The sequence below is a fragment of the Amphibalanus amphitrite genome, unplaced genomic scaffold (assembly GCF_019059575.1).
Source record: "Amphibalanus amphitrite isolate SeventyFive unplaced genomic scaffold, NRLGWU_Aamphi_draft 000093F_arrow, whole genome shotgun sequence".
NCBI classification, from domain to species: domain Eukaryota; kingdom Metazoa; phylum Arthropoda; class Thecostraca; order Balanomorpha; family Balanidae; genus Amphibalanus; species Amphibalanus amphitrite.
The window spans coordinates 929409-956301 of NW_024881589.1; the positions used below are offsets into that span (position 1 = coordinate 929409).

The 26893-nt window shown below is 45.8% G+C and overlaps 1 protein-coding gene and 1 long non-coding RNA gene across 12 annotated transcripts; both read left to right on the top strand.

Annotated features, from left to right (window-relative positions):
- The first annotated feature begins 160 nt into the window (after window positions 1–160).
- LOC122380216 (progranulin-like) lies at window positions 161–26772 on the top strand. 11 transcript variants are annotated; one of them, XM_043363194.1, is made up of 4 exons: window positions 161–302; window positions 14299–14493; window positions 25680–25996; window positions 26369–26772. In XM_043363194.1, the coding sequence occupies exons 2-4, from the start codon at window positions 14307–14309 to the stop codon at window positions 26399–26401; spliced, it is 537 nt and encodes a 178-aa protein (XP_043219129.1). In that variant the 5' UTR covers window positions 161–302; window positions 14299–14306; the 3' UTR covers window positions 26402–26772. The 11 variants fall into 11 exon arrangements, with proteins under 11 accessions (XP_043219129.1, XP_043219131.1, XP_043219135.1 ...); XM_043363196.1 differs by lacking the exon at window positions 161–302 and adding an exon at window positions 4004–4179; XM_043363200.1 differs by lacking the exon at window positions 161–302 and adding an exon at window positions 4007–4065.
- On the top strand, window positions 16007–21337 carry LOC122380218. The gene is made up of 3 exons (XR_006256299.1): window positions 16007–16349; window positions 16612–16685; window positions 20276–21337. It is a non-coding gene; the product is annotated as an uncharacterized LOC122380218 (long non-coding RNA).
- Window positions 26773–26893: the final 121 nt, after the last annotated feature.

Here is a 26893-nt window from a genome sequence, read left to right on the forward strand (position 1 = left end):
TGGTTTTCTTGTTCTACAATTATGAAAATATCTCTTTGATAGATAAGAAGGCAAGCCATCAGTTTTTCAACGAAACCTTTTTAAAAATTGCGGGCTTTTAAACTTTTGTCGTCATTTCCTGCGCATCATATCCATTACTTGTGTTCGGCTAGCGTTATACAAACTGAAAGACACCATCGTCAGCAGCATCAGCTCGATTTTCGACCCTTGGTAAAAAGCGTTGAAACAAGTGATCAAAGAAACAAAAGTGAATACAGAGCTTTGAAGTGCCAAGAAAAAAGTTTCTAATGATATAATTTATGGTAAATGCATTTTTACAATATTTTATAGTTGAGCTAGAAAATAAACATTTACAACCTTCATTCTTAGAACATAATTTCAGTTCCACGGCGCTAATGGCGCGAGGGCTAAAGACTGGCTCTCTCTATCGTCTGGATAAAAATAGGCCCCGCCCATCCCAATCAGCTGCTGCATGACGAGTTGATGACGACAACCACTACTTACCAGCAACCAATCTAGGGATAGCGTACGTGACAGTAATGGTGCAGCGGTTGCAAAATATTGCATTGTTATTCAAACGGTTTTTGCTTTTTGATTGTGATTGTATTGAGATATGTGATTAGATGAGGTGTTGTTGAAGGCAGGTATTTTTTTAAATATTTTTTGACAATTTTTTGCCCCCTTGTGCTGAACCCGGGACCACCTGAAGTCTAAACCTCATTTTATATAACATGTCAATACTGATGCTGTCCAGCTCAGAGTTTTTTTTTTGGGGGGGGGGGCAAACCAAAACAATTTATCGATTCTTTCCATGCATCGTCCATAGGCGTAATGTTAAAATTATGCCGTTTGGGGGGGGCAAATGCCTATTTTGCCCCCCCTGGATCCGCCACTGACTGCTCCGATCCTGGTCATGCAACCAACGTTCATGGGTGGTGTTTCACGGCAGAGCACTGCAGTGCGCTGCGTGTGTCAGAGCATTGGGTTGCCATGGCAGTGTCAACAAAGTTCACTGTGACGCTAAGCTATATGACAGCATCCCAGAACGCTAGCACGCTGCGGTACCAGCACCAGCAGCATGCTAGCAGTATTTGAACTCAAACCTCTGTTCTTGGTACGGTTTTTCAGAACATCTCACTCTGTTCCAAACGCGATTCATCATAAACTAAGAGATCACATGCAACGTCATTTGAGTGATGCTATGGTATGCCGTAGCTACCAGTGCACACAGTGTCTGGATGGTGAAACAGGGCCATTATTAATCACATTTGCTTTGCTTTGTTTCAGCAGAAACCTGTCTGCACATGGGAGGAGCGCAACAAAAGCCCATCAAGTTCATGCATGGCAGTGGATCTCAACAGCAGAAAACCAGAAAGAACATGGATGCTTGTAGATTGCAGTTGTACACTGCTGTTATCACGTGATGTGTGTGGCTGGCATTGCTCCTGGCAAGAACCACCTGCAAGTGATGAGATGGTGCCTCAGTCGTTGAGTGTGCTGCAGTGTGAGAGGCGCCCTGATCTCTACTTTGTGATGGGTTTCCATTGGAAGTTCAACTGAGAAGTGAGAAGTGACTGTGACCATGCTCGAGCATGCCAGTGGAGCTTTACATGCTTAGGGCAGCTTTTGAACAGATGCTGACCATGGCATGTCCCATCCAGTTATCACGTGCATAGAATGGTGGGGGGAGGGCAACTCTGGTTGAGTCAGCCCTACTGCGCTGGGGGTACAGATGGCCGCTTACGTTTGGTGTGTCCTGCACTGCATTATCAAGCCCAGTCTGCTGCCACAGGCAATGGATCGGGCTGCACTATATTAAAGGCAGACTATCTTGCAAAGGAGGCTGGCATCCTCTCCCATAATGACACACCAATTGGCAATCATCGCTGCGATGATCACGAGGGTGTCCGCTTATCTAACATGGTGAGGTGGAGAGCCAGCTCAAGCTGGCCTGAGGGATGGTTTTACTTCATCTGAGGCCCCCTTTCCCCGCCTGCCAGGTCCGGTCAAACGACCGCTTCACAGTGAACGACTTGCAGTGGATGCCGTCCCACAGCGCAACGAGCGCGCCGACCAGAGGCGGCGGCCAAGAGGCGGCCGCGCTCCCCCAGTCGACGGTCCCGGTGGACGTCGGCAACGCCCACCGCGCGACCATCAGATCGGCTCGCGACCGCGCCGTCGCCGACTGACCGCATGACTGGTATCTGTTCTTGATGTGGGACCGACTGCCACCGCCGGTCGCGGAAGGGCATCGCTCATCGGCCATCGACGTTCACCAGCTTCGCGTGGGTCACTGTTCGGGCTGCCACCAATACACCGAATCGGATGGAACCCTGTCGGCGAATGCCGGCGGTGCCCCGACATCGACTGCGCGGCGGCCAGTGCATCGCGTGCCGGGAGGAGGCTGGCACCCCCGATCGGTCATTGGTCACAAACCGTGTCCCAGCTCATGACTGCATCCAGCGCAGCTCTGTGCGATGTTCTGCTGCAGTCTGCCGCGTGTGTTGAAAGAAGAATGAACACGAGAAAACCTCAAAACTTTATGCCTATTAGTATTTGACCAGTATTGGAATAAGTTTGGATTTTGAGAATTTGTGTCCCTGTGCTTGTGCCTGTGTGAAAAGGCATGCTTTACGGTGTACCATCTCAATTTGTGCGGCTGCTGACAAGCCACCTGGGTGCCAACGTATGTGCGAATCCGCGAATACGTTGTGTTTCGTCAGTCGGTATCGTTCTGAAAATATTGACTGCAATAGGCTATATAGCGTATGACGGTTCAGCCCAGCAGTAATAACTGACCATTGATTGGGCGAATTTTGTGTGGTGGTTCGCTAATACATAACCTAAAGAGTGTTTTGCCGGAATTGTTTAGTAGCAGAACTGACCGGAATATAAGTAGAATGCAACGGTTTGAATCGTTAATTTGTTGAAACGATTGTTCTCTGAGACCACTGTGTAACTTTTGACCTGAGAATCACCAATTATAACGACAATGGTGGAAGCAGTAGGCACTGTAGAGTGTAGGCAGCACTATATAGTTGGCACACTTACGCAAGCACACGACTTACGCAGTGGACATCTGCATCATGCATGTTAAGGTTTACTGGGAAGAGTGAGAAATTAGTCAAGGCGATATTTCCAATTGAGCTGGGGCGGAGAGGGGGAGGGGACGTATGGTCAGCTATGCCAATAATTCATTCTCGTTATGCAGCTGTGTAAAAGGGCGTCGTTTTTTTCTTGGGTGAGACCTTCCCCATTGGCCATTTCCAAGCTAAATCGTGGTGGAGAGTCTGGAGACCTCAGCCTCGGTAGTCGGTACCCTGCGCGCTGCGCCACCTTGCGAAACATAAAGCAGCAGTCCTGACATCTACAGGCGTTACTTTTCATGAAAGCGTGGATGTGTTCGCGCTTATGCGAAGAAAATTCTTCCGAGTATGGTTGATAATGAGATTAATTGTTGTCATTTATTTATTAATTCATTGGCAAAAGTACCCTAATAAATCGGTAAAGTAGCTTAAACTGTATCGTATTTCCTTGAGAAAAAAATGACGAACTCATCCTAAGACATCCAGATTATTGGATGCGTTCGTCAGTTGTAAGTAGTTCAAGTTTTTGGAAAAAGTTGCTTGTGGAAAATCATAATATTTCAAAGATATGCCTATTTTCGAATAGTTTATGCATTTATCTGCATTGAAAAATGATTGTAAAGCAAAAGTGCAAACGATTGTTGTCAATTTATTCTCTCAAATCACTATTTACGAACGCACAAAACTCCAGCTTTTAATTTAGTGCGTGTGCGAATTGCGGTCAGGAAAAAAGATTTAAACTGTCTATATTCCTCTTAAAACAATGAAGGATGAATGAGAAAAACGCTGTTTTGAACAATTGTATGTTTATTTTTTCTCAATTAAGCAAAAAACCAAAATTTTCAACTATTATTACATTTGCTCTCACAAAACCCATCACTTTTAAGCATGACGTCATGTCAGCCAAACTTACTAGCGCCATCTCTGGAGAGCATCTTTCGAAACCTCCAGACGATAGAGAGAGCCTAAAGACTCATAGGTATGGCATAAAGGGATGAATCGACTTTTTACGCTTGTTTAACCTTTTTGTGATACGAATACAAATTGAAGTACATACCTACGTAGTTTGCGTACTATCAACTCAACTGCAAGGGTATGTGATCTACCAGCCTGCGTTTTTCCACATTTTGTTTATTTTAATGACTTCAACCTGTGAGCAACGCTGAAATAGTTTGTTCTGGCATTTGTCACTTTTTAAGAATTTTACAGTGCTCAGTAGGTTATCACTGAATGGTTAAAGGGCAAAGGCCCCAGCTGTTGTGCCAGGTGTACCGTAAACTGGGGTGACAATGGTAGGGTGACTTTGATCATTGACCAATTTGGGGCCTAAAAGGAGGAGCATTTTGATTTTGCTGCTGTGAACTGTATTTTCTATGCCAATGGTTATATAAAGCAATGCAGCATTATAGCAGACAATTTGGTCCCAGTTAAAACAGTCATGTTTATATCACAGATTGTTTTGTTGTTGTTGGCGTGAAGTATGAATTTGCTAGCATCTCCAGCAATAATAATGGTAAAGATGAGAAAGACGGAAGACCCAGAGGGCTGTTTGGGTCCCTGCAGGATAGATCTATGCTGAGTGTGTCATACTTGGGTGACGTCAGCCGCCTGGCTCCGCCCACTCTCCGTCAGCACGCCACCGTCGAGCATTGCTGCAGCTTATTCCACCCATGGCTAACCATGCACTGGGGGGAATGGTGATTGTCGCTCAAATAATGGTTAAAATATGTTTAAATGTGGTTACTAGCAATGTGCCACTGAAAAGAGTGCAATGACACCAAAAAAGCATCACACAAACCATCTCTCTCTGGTTTCCCTTCAAAACGTACGTAATCACACAAACCACTTACAATAAAAAATATTGGACAGTAAACTTTAATCCGCGCCACTTTCGTCTCCTGCAGTTGCTGTTTTCGTGCTGCAGGAAAGAGAAACATGCTTCAGTAGGTGACACTATTAGTAAAGTAATCTTGGGTGACACACAGGCGAAGACGGAGTCGGAGTGGTGTGGGCGGGACTAACGGGCGACGTAGCCCTCGCTGCGCATGCGTGTTGCAGGCTGCTGCAGCAGATTTCATTTTGTCTGCACAGTCGAACAGCCCTCGGATAAAGAAAGAGAAAGCAAAGGCTCAGATACTGAGGATGGCTCACGAGCATTGAGCTGGTCTATATGTGGTAATTGGAGCATTAAAGGGAAGTGAAAAAGACAATCAACTGGGAGGGGCATTGGCGTGAGCAGTGTGGCAAGTGGTCCCACAGCCACCTGCAGACAAAGTGTGATGTAGGACAGGTAGCCTGTGGCTTAGGACACCTGTGACTGTCACTTAACCTTGAAGTCAGAGGTTAACCCGCGCACCGACGGGGGGGGCGGATATCCGCCCCCCCCTGAGGTTTTTCGCGAATAGCGGGAAAACCGCGGCGCTACGCGAAATTTGGTATGACTATAACCTCATCAATTTTACACATGGTGTGCAAGTTTGAACCTCCTACCTTTTAAGGTCAGGTCACCAGGTCACTTTGAATGACCCAACCTCAAGTCACTTTTTTGCAACTTTGTCACCGTGCCAGAGCTACAGTAGATGTCGGAGGCCTTTGAAAGTCGCAGGATATTATTAGGTCATTAGTAGCTACAATTTGTATATCTCGGAATTTTGATATCGGTGACCTAAGGTCAGGTCAATTTCGCGACCTCCCCATTATAAGTCAATAGGGGAAAAATCAACTCCCTGTTTTTACCACTAAAACGGGTCGGAATGGCCCCATATACCATACATGACCTCATATACGATCAACCTTCACTACCTTGAGGTCTGTTTTGCTGTTTCACACACACACACACACACACACACGAAGTTTATTGTTCTAGTACATCAGGTACATCAGATTTGCATCACGGAGAGTTGGCGCAAAAGCCATAGGCTTGTCTCTTGGCGCCAAATCTCAATTGCTCTACATAGCAACATTCAACATTCACATGTCCGCAATAACACCGCCGCCGCCGCCGTGTCTACGGGAGTCTCGCGCAGCCAGCCACCCCCACGCGCGCTCCTCCGCAGGCGCAGGCCCGCCCGGGTCAGCAAACGCTGTACTTGATTATAATCCAGTAAATCTACCTGATTCTTGCAAGAATTTTTGGAAGTGCCAAGCCACCAGCCGACCGCCCCCGCCACCGAGTCCGCGGCCGTGCAGGAGGACTTCAAGTTGGAATGGTTTGGGTTTTTGTTTGAGGTCATAGTTAAGGATGCGTTGCAAGTTATAGTAGAGTGAGTCTCTTGGTTGGTTGTACTTGGGGCATGTAAATAAGTAGTGTGTTACGTTTTCCTGAGGATGCCCGCATTCACATTTAGGAGTTTCGATTTTTTGTATTTTGTACTTGTGTTCGTTAAGTGTAGTCATGTTCAGCCTTATCCTCGTATGTAGTGTGTTTAAGGTCCTGGTGCCGTAAGAGTAGTACAGAGGAGGTTTGTTGGTGCACATGCGTTCTGTAATGTTGCTTTTGAAATCTTTGTATGATAGTTCCTTAATTGAGTTTGGCAGACTGTTCCACTGTTTTCCTGTGAGAGAAAAAAATGTTCGTTGGTGTTTAGTCGTACGTGCTCGTGGTTGGGAATGGTGGTTTGCGTTTCTTAGTGACCTATTGGTGTCTCGTAGTCGTGAGTGTGGCATAAGGGAAGTGATGTAAGAGGGCCCTGTTTGAAAGTCAGATTTTGTTAGTTTATGGTAAAGCATGAGTCTGCGTAACTTTCGTCTGGTTGTCAGTGTGTCCCATCCAAGTTCAGTACGTAGTTTGTCTGATGATGTTCGAAAAAGGGCTCCTGTCGTCAGTCTCGCTACTCTGTTTTGGAATGCCTCGAGTCTCATTGTGTCGTGAATGGTGATGTGTCCGTCGTAAATGGTGTCGCAGTAGTCCAGATATGGTCGAATGTATGTCTTGTATATTGCGTCTAGAGTGTTCCGTGGGAGATAGTGTGCTATAGGATATAATGGACTAAGGGATTTATTAGCTTTTTTAAGAATAACGTTTATATGTTCGTGGAACCTAAGGTCTTTTGAAAAGGTCAAACCAAGGTGATTATGTGTGTTTGTTGATGGTATCTGAAGCCCACCGAAAGTGAGTTTGGGTGGTATGTTGTTAGGCTTATGGGAAAATGTTTGTTGTACGGTTTTTGCATCGTTGAATTTTATGGCCCATTCGTGTCCGTATTTTTTAATTTCGTCGAGGTCCAGTTGTAGCGAGTTTTGGGTGGATGTCAGCGTTCTGTTTGTGTGAGAAGCATAGAGTGACGTATCATCGGCGAAGAATAAAATGTCGTTTTTAGTGCGAGTTGAGAGATCGTTTAGGTATATGAGTGCAAGTAAAGGACCGAGGACTGATCCCTGTGGGCAGCCGGCATTTATCTTACGGGGAGCTGAGAGCGAATTTCGAATTTTAACTATTTGAGTCCTGTCTGATAGATATGATTCTAGCCATTTGATAAGTGTTCCTGAAATTCCGAATTCATTTTCACATTTGTATATTAATCCTTTGTGCCAGATTTTGTCAAAATATTTGCTGATGTCCAAAAATATTGCTGTAAAATCACCGCCATTGTCAAGAGAATTGTAAAGATTGTGTGTCAGATACTGGAGTTGTAGTTCAGTGCTGTGATTCTCTCTATATCCACTTTGTTTATCAGTCAAAAGATTGTGATCACTAACATGCTTGTAAATATTTTTGTGTACTACTTTTTCAAAGATTTTAGACAAAACCGAAAGGATGCTGATTGGTCGATAGTTGGAGATGTCTGATGGTGACCCTTTATTTTTAAATATTGGTTTAACATGCGCAGTTTTGAACTCACTTGGATAAATTCCCAGAGAAAGTGATTTATTAAATAGTTGTGATAGGGGTTTGGCGATAAGGAGTGCTGTAAGTTTTAAGAATCGTGTAGGTAAATCGTCTGGGCCGGTTGATTTATTGACGTCTAGCGAATTTAGTATTCCAAGGATTTCTCGTTCAGTGGTTGTTATTCGCTGGAGTTGAGGAATGTTTTGAGTTGTCCTGTTGTCTGGCAGTGGATGGGCGTCGGATATGTCTTGTGTTGATTGCGAGGCGAAGTAATCGTTAAAGAGTGTCGCCTTTTCTATGTCGTCACTTATCACGTTTCCCGTTTGTGTCAGCAGTGGTGGTATGTCTTTGTCAGTAGTTTTTCCTATAACGGTTCGTAATGTTTTGTGATACTTGTACGGATTTTGTCTTTGTTCGGTCAATTTTTCAACTTGTTTACTAATATATTCATGTTTAAGTTGTCGGCTCATTGCAGTGACTAAATTGCGCTGATGTCGCCACCTTGTCCAGTTTAAGTCGGTTTGTGTTTGTTTAGCAAGCTTGAAGAGTCGATTTCTTTTTCTTATGTTACGTTTTAATGTACTTGTCATCCATGACTTGTCATTCCGCTTCTGATTAATAAGTTTTTTTGGTATGGTTGCAGTTGCCGCGTCGTGAAGTGTTGTAATGAATTGTGAGGTAGCTATGTCTAAATCTTGTTCAATTATGCTATTCCAGTCTGTGTCGGTGAGTGTCTTAGTCAGGAGATCAATGTTCATTTTCCTGTACTCCCAAACAACAATTGGTGGCTTCTCAGTTTGGTCGGTTATTGTCGTGTTAAGTTCGACGAAAATAGGGAAATGATCGAGGTTTGCAAATGACGACAATGTGCCGCTATGTTGGATTAAGTTGGTGTTATTTGTAAATATTAGATCTCTTAAATTTGCGACATCGTTTGCCAGTCTTGTGGGTTCGTCGATGAGTTGGTAAAGGTTTAGTGTATCAGCTGTTTCTTTAATTTTGTAATCAAATGAGGTTATGCCACTGTGCCGATTAAATGAGTGATCAAGATATATGTTACCAGTGTTGAAATCTCCCAGTGTTATGACGGCTGTTGGTGAATAAGTTTGTGCCAGACAGGTTGCTTCGGTGAACGTGTCTATGAATGATTGCAGTCGGTCCGATGACAAGTGGGGCGGAAGATAGATACAGCTAATGATAAGTGTTAAGTTCTTTACTTTAATTTTTGCCCATACCCACTCTTCGTTTCCAATTTCGATATTAAGTAGTCTTTGTATCGGTAATGATTTATGACAATATAGGGCCACTCCTCCTCCATGTCGCGTCCTATTCTTGATAATTGGCGGGTGGAAGTCGTGTAATGTATATTGGCTGTTTGCTATCGTGTCATCAAGTTTTGTTTCAGTTAGCGCTAGAATATGTACGTTATTTGTTATTATGAATTGTTCTAATTCCTCTATTTTGGGCAGCTGTGAGGTCATGTGACGTCATCAAAGGTCACCAAATGTTTTTGGCCAATAACACCGCACAGGAACAAGATACAGACGCGTGGATGGTCTCATTGTGTTCAGCTCGTCAAGACGCATCGAATGATATACATGATGACCTCGAGGTCACGTGACCTGAGGTCAACCTTTGACCTTGACCTTTCGAGGTCAACATATATATCATTCGATGCGGATTGACGAGAGGATCACGATGATGCCCTTAGTTTGTTCCTATCTTGACTAATTCGAAAGTTATTCGAGAAAAACTCTCTCCATATCTAGCGCCGCCATTTTGACTTTTTCGACCCCTGTGACGTCATCTTTGACCTGACCTGAAAATGACCTTTGTAAAAATTGTAGATCTTGGCCGTGCGTATCTGATGCCGTTTACCGCTTGTCGCTATCTTGCTTCGTTCTCGAGATCTCAGGGGGGGGGGGCGGTCATCCGCCCCCCCCCCGTCGGTGCGAAGTTGGCGCAGACCCCCGTCGGTGCGCGGGTTAAAGTAGCTAATCATGCTGCTTAATGCTTATAGCTCCATAATGTGAGTTTAGACCGGGAGCATGCAACTTTATTTTAATGCCTCAATGATTCATAGTTTGGCTGTGAAATGTGAGTTTTTGTCGAGCAAAGCCTTTGATTTTATTTAAAACATGTAAGTTTTAAACGTAAAATCTAAAAACAAGGGTGACACCTGCTTTATGACTACCCAATGTTGTGTTGCTGTTGCTGTCTTGGGGCAGTATTGTTGAGAAAAACATTGTATGAGAAGAACTATAAATTATTGTAATTACCAGTCAGGGATAATTGAATGATCTAAAGGGAATAGTTATTGCCATTTCCCTTATCACAAGAGCAGAGGCCTCTTGCTCCAAACTAGGTAGGTAGAATCGAAAAACCAGTTGTACATTGATAACCTAAAGGTGGTAAATTATTCTGTTTCAGCTCCTGACATAAACTTACAGGTGCTTGGTAGAAATTATTGGTTGATTGTCATGGACCATGGTTGAGTCTTTGAGTGGGTGTGGTGCAGCAGAATCCAAGTATTGGTGCAAGAGGATCTGGATGCAACACTAACAGGCCTCTTGATAATAAAGTTTTGTGATGCAGTTAAATATCAACATCCCCTGACAACCTTATCTGTGCAAATGCGTTTGAAACCACGAAAAGCTTGCAAACGCGCGGCTAATGCGAGCCGACATACACCGAATCGCGAGTCCGGCCAAATATGGTCTCGAGAAATAGGTCACAGGTCAAAGGTCACTTGGGTCAGGGTCATGAAATTTTCAGAGTAGGTGTAAAATTGATCAACTCGAGGGTACTGAAAGTTTCGTCGCGGTTGGCCGCTTTTTGCGCGAGTTATTCGCGAAAAACCATGGGGGGAGGGTCCATCCGACCCCCCCCCCCCTACACATGCGAGGGTTATGTCGCTACGTGGCCCAGGAGCGGGGAAATCCAGGACCCCCAGCGGCACGGGGGTTAGGGGAGAGTGGGGCAAAGCGGCCACCCTAACGTTTCTAACGATGCCGACGCTTGATTTTTAAACTTGGAAAGATTCTTTCTATACCAATGTGATCCCTATTAAATTGTCTTTTATTCCAACTGCGTTTCATTTCCAAAGGCGTTCACATATGGGAGATATTGACAAAACTTTAAACCTATAGCATATTGGCCACTTTGCCCCATCCCTGAGGCAAAGCGGCCACTGGCGACTTCTCAAGTCCCGATATGAGAAACAGAATAGTTGCCTCATGCACGACTAGGGTATTTGATGGTGACAAGGTTTAAGGGAAGATGGATGTTTACTTTGTTATCTTCCCACCTATTGCTAAACAAAGAAAGAATTTTCTTGGAAAAACATTTAATTGCATAATTTGGTAACTCATGTAACCGAAAAGTGGCCAAGATGAATGCATGACGACACATTTGAATATAAATAATGTTTTTATCCAGATGGAAACAACTTATGGCCAATTGGGGGCTGGCCACTTTGCCCCGGCCGCTTTGCCCCGCGCTACCGTCCGAGACAAAAATATTCTAGCTCAGCTATTAGTGGGTTAAAAAGCATTAAAATTGGTAGAAGGCATGTACGATAACCACGCAATGCATGGACAAAAACGCTTATAAAAATTCCAAACGGTTATGGAATAAAATAGCATTTAAAAATTGTAAACATAATTGGTAACCTGGCAAGAAATGCTTTTCCGTGTTTCACAGAACAATGGCGATGGGCCTGAAACCCCGGTCTGGCTCATTCGAACGACCGCAAAGAGAAGTATAATTGGAAATCATAAATTGGAACTGACGCCAGCTGTGGAGGGCTAAAACGATGGATGGCCGCTTTGCCCCGGGTGGCCGCTTTGCCCCACTCTCCCCTAATTAACCTGCGCCCCGTAGGGCTAGGTACCGGCGGACCCTACCACCCGTAGGGGGGGGGGGGGGCGTTTCGGCCCCCCTTAAGATCTCGGAAATTTACCGGCCGATTTTCAAAATTCAAACGGCGTTCGATAGCCCCACCCGGGAACTACCTTGTGACCAAAGTTCATTGACCTAGGTTAAACCGATGACGTCACAGGTCAGGTCAAAGGTCGGATTTTCACCGTTCACAGGCATTTCAAGAAATGTGTTGTGAAATCGAGTAAATTGGTAAGTTATTGAAAACCTTCGATGGTACATTGTTCGTCAAACACATACTTCGCTATCTGAGGTCACCGATACCAGGTCAGGTCACAGAGGTCAGGTCACTGGGGGTCACATGGGGGTCACAACATGAAAGTGGCGTGTGATACATGTTTTATGGTCCATTTTACATGACAAATGCGATTATGTGGGTCAGGCAGCCTTTGGGGCCAGCTTAGGTCACGTTTTGGTGAAGGTCAGGTCAAGGTCAGGTCATATTAGGTCAAATTTCAAAGTTGATATTTTTGCATAGAATGGGTATTGATTCGATGCAGCTCGTCACGGGGAGTCCAATGGCGGTCTTTGTTTTGCCCTTACGTGGTCTAGAATTGCCAAAAATTGAGTTTGACAATTTGACGTCATCATTTTTGAACAGTTTTTCGCTATAACTTGGCCAAAAAACCAGATATCGATCTGAAATTTGGTATGTAGATAGAAGACGGTACCTAGGTACTATCACATATATTCCGTTTTTTTCGAAACTCAAAAAACTTTTTGGATTTTTTGGCTAATATATCCAAAAAATTGCTTTTTTATTTTTGGGGGTCAAAACTCAAAAATTTCAAAAATCCGAGATAGCAGTTTTGTAGCCCTGTCAATTCTACACCTTTTATGTCCAGACCATTTTTCTGTATCTTCAAAGCTGTAGGCATGACAGCTCTTTTCGCGAAGATCTTTTTTCGGTCGAAAATGGCAGAACATGACGTCATTCGGACGTCATTTGTGGCCAACCTATCATAGCCTCTGGAAAAAAATTTGGTCCCAATGTGTAAAATTGATGCCCGGAGGGGTCCTGAAAGTTTGGTGGCGATATCTCCAGCCGTTTAGGAGATATCGACGGAAAAGGACAGGGGGGGGGCCGTTTCGGCCCCCCCCCCCTACGGGGCGCGGGTTGTAAGCCAACACATCGAATGGCGAGTGCGATGCCATACTGTGGAGCACCTCTCCCTCCTTCCCCTCCTATACTCATGCTATGTTCCATCTGTACCGGCGAGTGCAGCATCTGCCGCCCTCGGACCGGGGGATCTGCGCTGTTTTTTGTTCTGCGGTCTGTTTATGAGTCACGTGCCATTGGCCGGGTCCGTGGTCGGCAGGGGCCCGTCCGTCTCCCCCTCCCTGCCCCATCCGCCGCGCGCCGCTGCGTCGTTGAGCGGGTTAGGCCAGTGGACCACAGAGTGGCCCTGGAGGCGGAGTGACAAAGACTGGACGTCACGACAGCGTTCTACCGTCGTCGTCACAGTTTGGAGACACCAACCGTGAGCGTTGCAGTGGGATTGGGGAGCCCGGGATCGAGTTCTACTCAGGGATTGATCGGGTGGCTGTGATTGGTGGAGTACGTAGTTTCGTCGTGTGTGGATTGATAAGTGCTTTGACTTCTTTATCATAAATACGTGCATTATATTAAATTATCAAGCTGTCGGGTGGTGGTGTTATTCTTTGTTGGCATTTATTTGAATTAAGTAGCACAAGCTTCGTATTGATGGTTGATGAACGTCTGTCTGTCCACCTCTACACAGTTTTTTTTGCGCTTTTTCCGCTCCCTGACCCGATAATGCTAAACGTTGCCACACTCCCAATCTGTCTCGGAAAGAATCGACCGGCTGCTTTGCGATGCAATGACACACAATAGCGACACAGCACTGCAGTCGCTTCTTTGCTCGTGGCGTTCGCTGTTCATGCCGGAAGCTACATCCTGTATGATCGGTTTTGATTGACCTACTTTCATTTCCCTTTCTCCAATGAATATAAAGATGGTCTGAAATAATTTTGGGAGTGACGTGTCCACTGCTGCAACCGATTTTAAGTCATGTCTTACTCTTTCTAGAACATACGCTTTCCAAATACAGATTACCAAATACATATTTGGTTTTGGTTTCCCAGGACATCTGTTTTTTTTTCGATCATTTTCTGGACCACATCAGCGACCATATCATATCAGTTCGATAGTGACTGGAAGTCAAGCTATTTATGAGCAATTGGTTGCTAGTGGTTCATCAATATGCCATTATGAGCTTTTTTTTAGTAACTATTCTTACATTTTTCAAGATTGGGCATAAGCTCTTGATCGCATCCTCTTACTTCTCATAGCTAGGCACGACACTTCACCTTTTGTGGAAATATTTTCCGAGTTCATTCCGCAGGAATTTCTACCAAAAGCTGTAAACAATTATCTGCCATCCGGCCCTGACCACAGGTTCTGACTGATCTGTCTATCGCCAGAGCTCGCCATGTACCGCGTCGCCGCCGTTCTGATGCTGCTCACGGCCGCCGCCGCCCAGGGCACCGTGTGCCCGGACGGCAAACGGTGCGCCGGCGGCTCCTGCTGCATGACCATGCGGTCTGACGAGCTGTACGGCTGCTGTCCGTTCGCCAACGCCGTCTGCTGCGCCGACATGCTGCACTGCTGTCCGCAGCGTGAGTAGGGGGAGGGAAGGGGCTGCTGGGCTGGGAGGGTGGCAGTGGGGCCTCTTGGGAGATGGCTGGACTGAGTGGTGACCGGGAGTGTCTGGATTGGGAGGGCAGAGTGTTATGCTCGGGGGCGTCTGAAGGGGAGGGAGTGACGAGGGGAGCTGGAACATGTCTAGCAATTCGGGCATGGCTGCTTGGTGAAATAAACAAAACTGACTTGTTTTGCGGGGCACCGTTGGTTGAAGCATTTCGGTCAACCCATATTTTCTATCAGTTGCTCTCAACCCGCGCCCTGGTGGGGGGGGGGGGGGCTATTTTTTGCCCCCCCCCCTCCAGACTTTTCGATATATCTCCAGAACCGCTGCGCCGATCGTCACCAAGCTTTCAGTACCCTCCTGGACATCAATTTTACACATTGTGATCAAAAATATTTCCAAAGGCTATGATAGGTTGGCCGCAACTGACGTCAGAGTGACGTCATGTTCTGCCGTTTTCGACCCAAAAAAGGGTTTCGCGGGAAGAGCTGTCAGGCCTATAGCTTTGCAAATACAGAAAAACGATAATACATAAAATTTGTAGAATTGACAGGGCTACAAAATTGTTATCTCGGATTTTTGAAATTTTTGGATTTTGACCCCCAAAAATAAAAAATAGATTTTTTGAATAAAATAGCCGAAAAATCCAAAACGTTTCTTGAATTTCGCAAAAACCGGAACATATGTGATAGTCCTTCCCGCCTTCTATCCACATGCTAAATTTGAGAATGATACCTCTTTTTTTGGCGAAGTTATAGCGAAACAATTACTGTTCAAAATTGATGACGTCAAATTTTCAAACTCAATTTTTAGCAATTCTAGACCCCGTAGCGCAAAATAAAGACCACCATTAGACTCCCCGTGACGAGCTGCATCGAATCAATGCCCATTTTATGCAAAACTATCAACTTTAAAATTTGACCTTTTTTGACCTGACCTTGACCTGACCTTCACCAGAAAGTGGCCTGAGCCGTACCTGATAGTCTTATAACCAACACCATTGAGTTGGAAATGAAAAATTGGCCATAAAACATGCATCGCACCACCCTAGTACCTAAAGTTAGGTTCATGTGACCTGACCTGTGACCCTTGTTGACCTGACCTGTGACCTGACTTGGTAATGTCAGTGACTTCTTATAGCAACATATGTACTAGGCAACTGACGCCCTATCGCTGATTCTCGACAAAATGCGTTTTCTTCGGTGTTATAGCGCATTCCCTAGATGACCCGTGAACGGTGAAACATTTCATCTTTGACCTGACCTGTGACGTCATCGGTGACCCCAAGGTCAATGAAATTTGGTTTCCTGCGACAAATTTGACAGGCCTTTCGAACGCCGTTTGAATTTTGCGGATCCGTCCAGTAGTTTCGGAGATACGAGGGGGGCAAAAAATAGCCCCCCCCCACCAGGTCGCGTTATAAACAGACCCCACCAGCGGCCGATTTCATAAAAGGTAGTAAAATACAACTGGCGCAATTTCCCACCCGTTTTTGCCGGATTTTATGCCCTAGCGGTTTCATAAAGAAAACGGGGTTGTATTTTGCGACCGAAATTCTACTACGTCGACTTTTATGCCCAACAGCTGTTTTTGGAGAGAAATGCAGCAGATCGGTTTCATAAAACGATGCATTTTACACGCAAGTAATATTTCATGTTCTTGATATCCCACAAAATTCTGCGTTGCTCTGAGCTGCATAAATTTGACCAAACTTTGACATCAACAGTTGTCTTGAACATTGAAGTGTGGAAGTGAATCGAATTTTCTACCTATTTATTTTGAAATAACTATTTGACCAAGAATCAGGAGCTTTGAAGGCACAAGGCAGTAAGTAATACTTTGTTTGTAGACCGAAAAAATGTATTGTTGGCAAATATTTGCTGTTGTAGGAGTTCAAGTTGATAAGATTTGAGATTGACAGTTTGCAGGGAACCACTTGAGTGTTCTTTCTTCAACATGGTAACATATAAAATGAGTGTGATAATGCTTTTTGCCACAAGTGATGTGTAATATTGATATTGATATGTCAATTGTCAGCTACAACTACATATGTACCTATATTAATCCTTTTGCCCGTCATCGTCAACAGATTCACTGGTCTCAAGTCAAAGTTGTCAGTATTGCGAGTGCATACCTACATCAATTGAAGGTCTTCCAACCAAGGTGAGTTACTATACCCAAAGATGCTTCTGGTATTAGTATACAAAAGGTTTGTCTGAATGGGTTGTAGGTTGATAGTTTGTAGTAGGTTAGTAAGTTGGAGGTAGGTAGGTCATTGTTGCTTTTCAAATCAACGTCATTTGCAATGAGCAGCTTCTAAGTGTCATTGTATTCCTATCATTATTTTGTAGGTATTGACAAAATGGATAGTGTAGCTTTTTTTCTATGTAGGTAACAGTCAGATATTGTAGGTTTGACATCTTTTTGCCTCACCAACTTCCGCTGTCACTGTAACAGGTGTCTCACATGCGGCCAACTGTTAATATGACATGAAGTGATTTTGATCATTTTCCAGCCCTGCATCTTGAGAAGAAAATCTGCATGTGGTAGCTCGGGCAGATTTTCTTCTCTTACACCTGCTTCCATGTCCCATAGCAGCATCTTACACTTTTCCCGCTCTTCCAATAGAGCACGCCACAGAGCATTGCATCTTACACCTCCCTTTTTGTCCCATGATAACACGTTAGTGGATCGTCTAACTGTAACACGGTGTCCGTTAGGGCTGATAATCCCGGGACTTTTTGGCAATCCCGGGATCCCGGGATTTTAGAAATGCAATCCCGGGATATCCCGGGATCCCGGGATTGAGCAGTTTTTATTTTAACCTGTCTACAAAGCAGAATTTTCTTGCAATATCGTATGTATATGGCGCATCCTTACCATCATAAACACAATACCAGGCATACACCTTCACCCCCAACAAATATAAGAGCATGAATGACATTGATCATTGTATTTCTTGTTTATATTTCGAGTCAGGATACAGTAGACGTGCCTACGGATTGTGGTCGTCTGACCAGCAGCATGTCCTGGTCACATTCACTTGTTACGGTACGAGGGGGTATCGAAAAGTTCTGATCATCACCATGAATTAGATGTGATAGAAATTTGATTTTTTTACATGATGTTCATTACTCCTTTACAAGTCACCACACACGACCGCAAACTTATTGCATCGTTTCTTGAGATGCCTCAGGCGGTCATTGTAGGACCTTCGCCTTGTCCCGTAAATCACTGCTCCACCTCATCAATGACGTCATTTCTGGGCCTTTAATCACCGGCCATATTGTGGATTCTTCATCTCCTGTAACAATCAAGAGTCAGTTAATACCCGGTCAGGTGAATTTCTTAGATGCGGTAGGATTTAATGTCCACATCATGTTGATTCTTAAATCGCAGCTCAGGACGAATGGGCGGGGGCGCTGTCGGTGCGGATAAAACATCTTTCTTGGGCTTTTTTGCGGCGATTCTGCTTGAGGCCATCTCGCAACTTCTTCAAAAGTGTGCAGTAGTGCTTGCTTATCATTATCCGACCATCATCAAGACAGTCGGTAATGACTATCCTACGCCAGATCCAGAACACTGATAGCATTGACCTTCCATATCGGCTTCTGCATCTTCGCCTTTTATGAAGAACAGATGTGCCGTGCTTAAACTTCTTGATCATCTTTTTGTCTCTGGATCATACACATAGACCCAGCATTCGTCACAAGTCATTAAATGATCGAAGATGTCTTCAATTTCCTAAAAAAAGCCTAGTTTTCATTCCGAAAGGCCAATACGCATTTTTCTCTTGAACAAAGTAGACACACGAACTTCTAAGCGGGCTGACTCCTTTATCGTCTGTCGTTCTTCGCCGATAATATTTTCAGGCACTGCCAGCATTGAGACCTTTCTGTTGCACAATCATTTGAAAGGTCACACGACGATCTGTAAGGATGAGGTCCTCCACTTCCTTCACAGTCACCACCTTGTCAGTCACTGGTAATCACTCACTTCTTGACTCCCCTGCAAGGGTCATGCAACCAAGTTGAAAATTATTTCTTCATTTTCGGTAAGTGCATTAGATGGGCTTTCCTAGCTATAAACTAATTTCACGTTCTTGATGTATTTTCTCAGTGTGATACCGTTTCAAATGCATTAGTTGGATGACGGTTCGGTCCTCAATGGGCCCAATACTCATCTTTTTTACTTCTAAGTCTCTCCTACATAAGATAAAACCATTTCTCAGGATTCTCTTTGCGGGATCATTGTTCTTAAGAACCAAATATAATACCAACCAAAAATCATCAAAATCGGTCTAAATCTTCTATGTGATGATCAGAACTTTTCGATACCCCCTCGTAGTAGCACTTGAGGAAGCAAAGTGCATCAACGACTTCGTCGCCGAGACTCGACCGCACTTTTGTGACGATATTCCCGACAGTGGAAAACACTCGTTCCGATTCAACGCTCGTAGGAACTATGCCCTTCAGCCAGTTGTAGGACAGCGCTACCATGCCTGTCCTTCCTGAGATAGGTAAATTTTCCAATTCTTTCCTTATGGCCTTCGTCATCATCAGAGAAGATTGCGAAAAGTTAATCCCAGACGGGCATGAACTGGTGCCTTGCTCTGGAGCTCTAACCTCATCTAGAGCTTGTTGAAGCATCGACTGAAGAGACGGCGCTGATTCAGGATCATCAGCGTCCATCACTTCTGTATCTACACCTACTTCGGTATCATGCATCTGTTCTCCCAATCTTTCCATCATGTGGACAACTAAGTCCTGTGCTTCCTTGCGAGAGGCACTAGGAAAAATATCTTTCCAGTCTCTGTCTGCCGACATTTTGTTATGGAGCGATTGTAGGACTTTAGCCGCACGTGACCGTCTCTGTCGGATGCGCTGTTTCAACGCATCAGACAGTTTACATGCAATCCTTCGCCGGACACGTTTTGCGGCGTCTCTCCGGATCGGGATGGTCCAGCAACACTCATACCACCATGCTTGCTCCTGAGGTGGACGTGAAGTCCTTTGGTGGAACCTCCAGATATTTTCAGTACCTTTTTACAAAGACGACACTTTGCTGTGTGGCCATCTTGACTTCTTAGATAATGTTCCCACACCGCACTGCCTTTAAATTCAGCAAAATCCGACATTTTGGCAAAGTTAGCTATAGCTTATCACAAAGGCACGTAATTAATAATTATTCACTAACGGTAACCATGCCCAGGGCGCCCGGCCAGCCTCATGGATCGTCCAGCCACGGGGCACTGACAGTAACTGAGCCACCAGACGTGCTCCCACAGTCACACAGAGAAGACGGCCGACCTCCTCCCACTCGATGGACTCGAATTCGATAGTCGGCATAGTATGTCATCGTGCAAAATGATCTGTTAAACCGAGTACGCGAGGGACGTCGCGGGGAGCGAGAGATGAGCCGAGAGAGAGCTCGTCTCTCGCCACATTGTGAAGGCTGAGACGGTGTGAAACAATGTCAATTAGGTATATATGTAACCAATACTTGTGCATAACGACTTTGCACGGCGTAAGTAAGATCTTTGGACATAAAACTGCACTGTAATGCGTTGTTACTCACTTACCTTTTTTTACATACCTACTATCAGCTACACTTTATGAACGATGTTTCTGTACGGAAAATATCGGGATCCCGAAATCCCGATGCTTCTAATCCCGGGATTCGGGATTACTACAATCCCGGGATCCCGGGATCCCGATCCCGGGATTATCAGCCCTAGTGTCCGTGTCCCACAGAGCGCGCCAGCTGTGACCAGCCAGCTGATGCAGAGGGCACATCAGGAGAAGCCGTCCTGGCTCATCACACAACGGCCGTGCCGTCCGCTGCCGGTTCCGTGTTGGAACCCGGAGCGCTGGAGTGGCCTCCGCGCGCATCTCTGAACCTCTCCAGCCGCATCCAGTCACCGGGACCGCGGCCGCCCATGAGGACGTCATTAGAGAGCAGAAGGAGCTGCGCGCACGGCTGCAGCAGTTCATGGGCGGCGGCGCTGTGGACTCTGCCGAGCACGAGGAGCTGCCGCCCCGACCGAGCTGAGCGGTCCGCTCGCCCTGGCCGAGGTGGCGCGCTAGCAGGCCGCCCAGCGGATACTGTCGCTGATCGAGCAGATCGGCGCCAGCGAGTACGTGGACGGACACGCGGCTCCGCTGCACGTGTGCCAGCACTGCGGCGCCCGCGGCAAGCGCGTCCCATAATAGTTGGACCAGACTGTGCAAAACCGCCTATATTAAACCGTTTCAGTGTCTGACACTGTGTGATGGGGCCGGCTGCGTCCCCGACTGGGCGAGTGAACGATTCGCCTCCGCAGCGGGGCATATATTGCTCAAAATGGTGGGCGAGTCGCCTTCAGCGAGTTTCGAGGAAATTATTAGTGTGTTGCCATGTTGGGGGCGGATCGGCGTCTGTCTGGGTGGTTACGTTTGGAATTGTTTCATTGTTTATTTTATATCACAATGCATGAATTTCTTGGTGATAAACATATGCACGGTGTACTTCATCAGCAACGCCACGACGCACCTGAACGTGCAGTCAGCGGCCGGCTGCGTCCCTTTCCTACCCCACCCGCCAAAATTTCTGAAAATGTGTGCTATGGTCCGGTCGAAAACAATCCTTGCTTTTACAAAATTTGTGATTTATTCATAATTCATGGCCAGCAATAGCATAATTACCTTTTCATTAGTAGAATAACAGCTGTTGGAATTTGCACCGCAGCTATCAGAGCGATTCCGGTTAAACTTCAAACACTTGTCTCAAACGATCTCAGATGTGCGGACTAGCAAATAAAGCAACGACACACCTTCGTGGCATTCTTTGAGTAGCACGTATTACGACGAAAACAATTGTCAAGGCGTTGTCATCTGCCGCTGTGTTCAGTGTTCACTATATTCAGGAGATATTGCCATCGCAGAACTTGGCGCTCGACGATCTTGGAAATCAGTATCTCCGAATCAGTATCTCTTATACGGCGCGTGCGCGCGCAGTAATCACTCGGCCGGCTGGCTCGCGTACAAAGCCCAATGTAACAGCTACTGTTCTACGTCTTAACCGCCTTTTGACCCTGTGCTGTTGTATTATCGTAAATTTGAAAGCAAACAAACTTAAATCAAGACACTCAGCCAAAGCACGCAATAAAATCATTAGAAAAATAAGTTATACCTTTTAACATCACTATCACTAAAGTCTTCCCTTTTTGTCTAAAACACGTACGATTTTAAGGGCGCCGGCAGCCACCATCGACAACCCAAGTCGGGGGCGAATGGGCCGCGCACACGGACCGACACGGCTAGAGGTCACGGGGTCACCGTGTCACGCCGCCGCCGGAATCGAGCTACCCGCACCATATTCATAACGCACTGAAGACCTTCAATCGGTCTATGACGTGTCAGTACGCTGCTGGCTGCGTACCGACCGCTACCGCCACCTATCCTCTGATCGAAGAGGAGCACAGCGCTCACAGCGACCTCTACAGTGAGGAGCGCCCACACGACTCAGCGAGGCAACCCTCACTGCTCGCCGGCATTTACAACCCAAAGCGACGAGCGCAGCGCCTGCAGCCGGGTGTGGCCGGACGCGTCGAGAGACGCCGCCAGCCCGGTCATCGGCGCCGTCAGACGGAACGGCAGGAGCAGCAGGCTGATGAGTGGTGGCCGAGCCGCGAACACGTGTCCTGTCGATTCCGATCAGCTGCAGCTGCACGTCAGTGGCGCCGCTCTGAGTCCCATGTCGCTTCATCTGCTCCCAGTGAACAGCTCGCGCGTCTCAGCGCACTGCTGCTCGAAGTCGGGGCACGTCGAGCTGATGAACTGGTTCAGCGTGCTGGTGTTCTCGAGCCAGTCGATGATGGCCAGCTTGGGGTGGACGGTGGTGAGTGCCAGCCGGCGGTCGACAACCCCCGGCTCCGTGGTCAGCGCACCGTTTACAACGGAACGGCTGCTGCACACGCTGGTTGGTGCTCGTCAGCCACCTGCAACATGCGTGCATTACATGCATTACATTTAATTGCATTCTGAAGACCTTATAAGCTGGAACACAATTAGCACAACTGAAACACAATAAAAAATGTGAAATGTTTGCCTCAAAACTTGAGTTTGACTGAAAACAACCGGTGCCTGTAATCAATTATGGCAGTAAGACTGTTACAGTCTGTTTAAAATGCCAGCCTGTTTAATTTGTTAGCTTCATGTCAACAAAGGTACTAACCTACAATCTAATGACAAACGGTACTAGATCTTTGAATGCACTAACAATGCTATCACGTTTTGTTAACTTCTTCCCCAATACATCACTGTAATACAGCCATACAACTAATGACTAGACATGCAAATGTTTTCCTTGGTAAAATTGAAAGTGGAAACTTGCTCTCAAAAGCCAGAGATTAGTGCAAAAAGATTTTATTTAAATGTTTGCATGTTCCCTCCCATATCAACAAATTATGGGAAACTGCCTACCATACCTACCCTAGGTAATAAAGTATAGGTACAAGGTCTATTTTTATATTACATATATTTATACAAATTTCACCAAAAGTTGCAGTAGGTTGTAGGTTTGTAGGTTGCTGGGTGGTAGGTTGGTAGGTGGTAGGTTGTAGGTTATAAGCCATAAGGTAAAGTTGGGTCAGGTTAGATTAGATAAGGCATGTTTTGTTCTGTTAGACTATTTGATGACTTTTCTAAACAAATTTTGTGTAAATATCTCAAGAACTGACAAGTCTGGAGACTTCTTGCACAAACGGGTGACAGCACCTGAGCAGTATCCGTACTTACTACAAGCAAAATACCTGTACAGTGTACTTTGTCAATAGAAATATTCATGGAGATTTTGACAAAAGACACAGCAATTCAAATTACCAATGAGTCATTGCAAATGCTTTTATGGAATCAGAATGACAAACACTTTTTAGTCCACTTTTGTATTGACATAGCCTAAAATAGTTTCATCATCCTTATACTCAAAACCATTCATGTTGCCACCCTGACCTTGGCAGAAGATTGAGTTGTTAATTCATGGTACATAGATACTTTGCATTGCTGCATCAACTATGTCGTAACAGTAACACATGAACACTGACACCAGTTGCTGTGGATTACCCAGTATACCCACATCGTCTATTAGCAAAAGCTGTGTGAGGCAAGTGATGCTGATGTAATACTCACATTTCAGTAGTCAGCACTAGCAGTCGTCGCACTCGTTTTTGCAACTAAGGAGAGGGCAGAGGCGCTATGCCTTCTGCCTTCTAACCAAACTGAAACTCAACCAACAAGGCCAAACCTTGGGCAGCTTAGGTATTGTTTCACTGCGACGCTCTCATCGTTTGGACACATAAAACATAAATCAAACACTGAAACATATATATCAGAAACAAATGAACACCCAAGCAATCAATGTACAAAAGGGATTTATATATCAATATCCTGAACCTAATTCAGCCGGCCGAAATGAATGCAGTAGTTTCTCTATGGCCTTGGACGATTGTTTTTGTTTACAATTCCTAATGTAAGAATAGCAAATAAATTTTTGTCTGATTACCTTTTGATTATTGTTTTAAACATCATATTTAATTTTATTATTGATGAATTAAAACAATTAAGTCATTTTATATTAACACTTTGATAATTCACAGAATTGAAATATTTATTAAAGTTCTGTTGGTAGTAAAATGCAATCAAAGCAAGCAAGAAAACTACAAGCAAGCAACTAGTTTTCTGCTTGCTTGAAAACTGTAGTTTTCAAGCAAGCAGAAAACTACAACTGCCGAAATTTATGCCCTCCGAGCTTTATGAAACCGCTCCCTCAGTGTGGTTGTAACCTTGGTTGTAGTTTTGAGGGGTGAGAAATGCACCTAGTTGTAAATTACTACCAAACCTTTATGAAATCGGCCGCAGGGCGCGGGTTAACCCTCGCGGGCCCGGGGGGGGCGTTTTTCGCCCCCCCCCCCTGGCGAATATTTGCGATAGCTCCCGAACGCTTAGGGATAGGAAAGCGAAACTTTCAGTACCTTTTCTCCCATCAATTTGACATCTTCTGAAGTAAAAAATTTGGACCTAGCCCTATTGATGACGTCACTGGGTCGATTTTTCTAGACCCCTGCACGGCAAACTTCGGCGTCACAGACGCGAGCTTCAAATAGCTGCCAAAAATAGAGTTTTAGAGATAAAGACAAATTACGAGCACGGTTGTGTAGCGTTTGACCTAGAGAAAAATAGAATAATAGTTTTGGTGACCTGAGTTCACAGGTCAGGTCAACGACCCCGAGCTGTGGTTTTAGTTTTTCGCAAATAACTTCGACAAAAATTGTCCTAGAGCTACGGCAGTGGTACCATCGCATTCGCCTTGTCAAGCCGCGTCGAATGATATATATTTTGTTTGGAAAAGGTCAAGTTTTATGTTGACCTCATGTGACCTCGAATGACCTTTGGTTGACCTTGACACATGAAAGGTCATTTCTGATGGATTCGTACCCGCTGATCACGAATCTGGCATCTATTTTCGTCTAAGCCTTCATTTAGAGCCTCCGGATGTCTTGTTTATTATTACTAACTTGAATCAGTGAAATAGCCTCTAAAAAGGATACTCTTCTGTGACCTTGACATTTGAGCAGCCTTGTATCGTAAGATGAACCACAAATAGGGACCTGATAAGCCTCAAAACATTTCAAAACATCTTGGAAGGTAGCACGCAAGATGTACGAAAAAGTGCAAAGTTTGAGGTCAATATTAAGCACCTTGACCTTTAATTTTGAGCACATTTTCGGAATTCTCAGATCTCTTCTTTCCTTTGACACCCAATTTTGCCGGTTTTATGCATCCTGCCGTCGTCTAGAACGCTTTCTTTGAGATCACTACACATGTGCCGGTTTTTGCCTTTGACCTTGACTTCTGACCTTGAAAATTGACCTGAGGTCAAAATTTTAGGTGCTTTAGAATCGTCTCGTAAGGACCTTTCGTTTGGTATCGCTTTTGTTTCCGTAGCTTCCTTATTTACGGAGTTAGACAGGAGGGCGAAAAACGCCCCCCCCCCCCCCGGGCTGCGGTGGTTGGGATTACCCCCCGGGCCCGGCCGGGTTAATTATGCTTATTGTCTCCTGTCAGTAGTGGCTTTTGCATATTGCTATCTTCTACCCTCGCCTTGTGTCTGTGTGTGCAGACTTCCACTGTGACCTGGACCGGGGTATGTGTATCCCGGGCCCCGGCGAGCACCGCCTGCTGCGGCTGGGGCGGCCGGAGGGGCTGCGCTCCGGCGGCGGCCACCCAGTGCCGCTGGCCCGCTCCGCCGCCGCACCCGCCGTCGACGACAAGTGTCCCGACGGCAAGACGAGCTGCAACGCGGCGGCCACGTGCTGCGCGCTCCGCTCTGGCGGCTACGCGTGCTGCCCGGAGGCCAACGCCGTCTGCTGTCCCGACCACATCCACTGCTGCCCGCAGGGCACAAAGTGTGACGTCAAACACCGCACCTGCCTCAAGGTCAGTCTCTCGACCGGTGTCCGTCGTGGGGGCGTGTTTGAACCATTAACAGCTATTGCAGGCAGCTGGATAATAGGTGACGGGAGTGCCGGCAGGGTGTTCTAACGGCACATGACTTCCGAGACGCATTAGTTAGGACTACTCGGTTTAGCTGTTATACTTAATCGGTAAATATGTATCCGCACCTCAGTGACCTGACAACCATGTGATCCATCCCACTGTAAGATAGAAGTACATGTGTCCCATCTTATATTTTAGGGCTTTGTTGTAGGTAATGTTTTCCTGTTCTTTCATTCACGCCGTCTTCAGTGCCCGTAGGTCGTGACTTTTCACCCGCGTCCTGGTCTGACCAAGTTCCGATTGGTTCCCCAGGTTCAGAAGCACCCCATTCTGACCCTGCTGTGAAGCGGAGCGGTCCCGCTGACTCGTGTGAAGCGGAACGGCCCCGTTGGCTCGTGTCCTGGTGAGGGTCACCCAGCACATCTACCCCCGACTGCTCGGTCGCCGTGGGATCGGCGTGCCACCCATGTGAAGATACTCCCCTCCCAGCAGACTGCCAACCCAGTCCAGTCGGCTGTGATAAACGGCCACACAGCCGACATCACACATGTAGTCCAGCAAGTGAGACACGCTGCATTCGTATTTTAAGGGCTTTCTGCTTTTGTGCCTGGTCGCGCTTTTCAGGGCATTTCTGACTCGACCCGCCATTATTGGTTACTTTTGTACTAGAGTGTATTCAGTGTAACGATAAATACATGATTACTTTGGTTATAAGAGTTCAAGTGCTTTGTTGTGGTCGCTTATTCTGTAAGTCAATCGGCTATCTGTAACACGGGCTGGGTTATCGGTTACCAGGGTGGTTATTTGGACATGGTGACTGAGATAAACACATGCGTG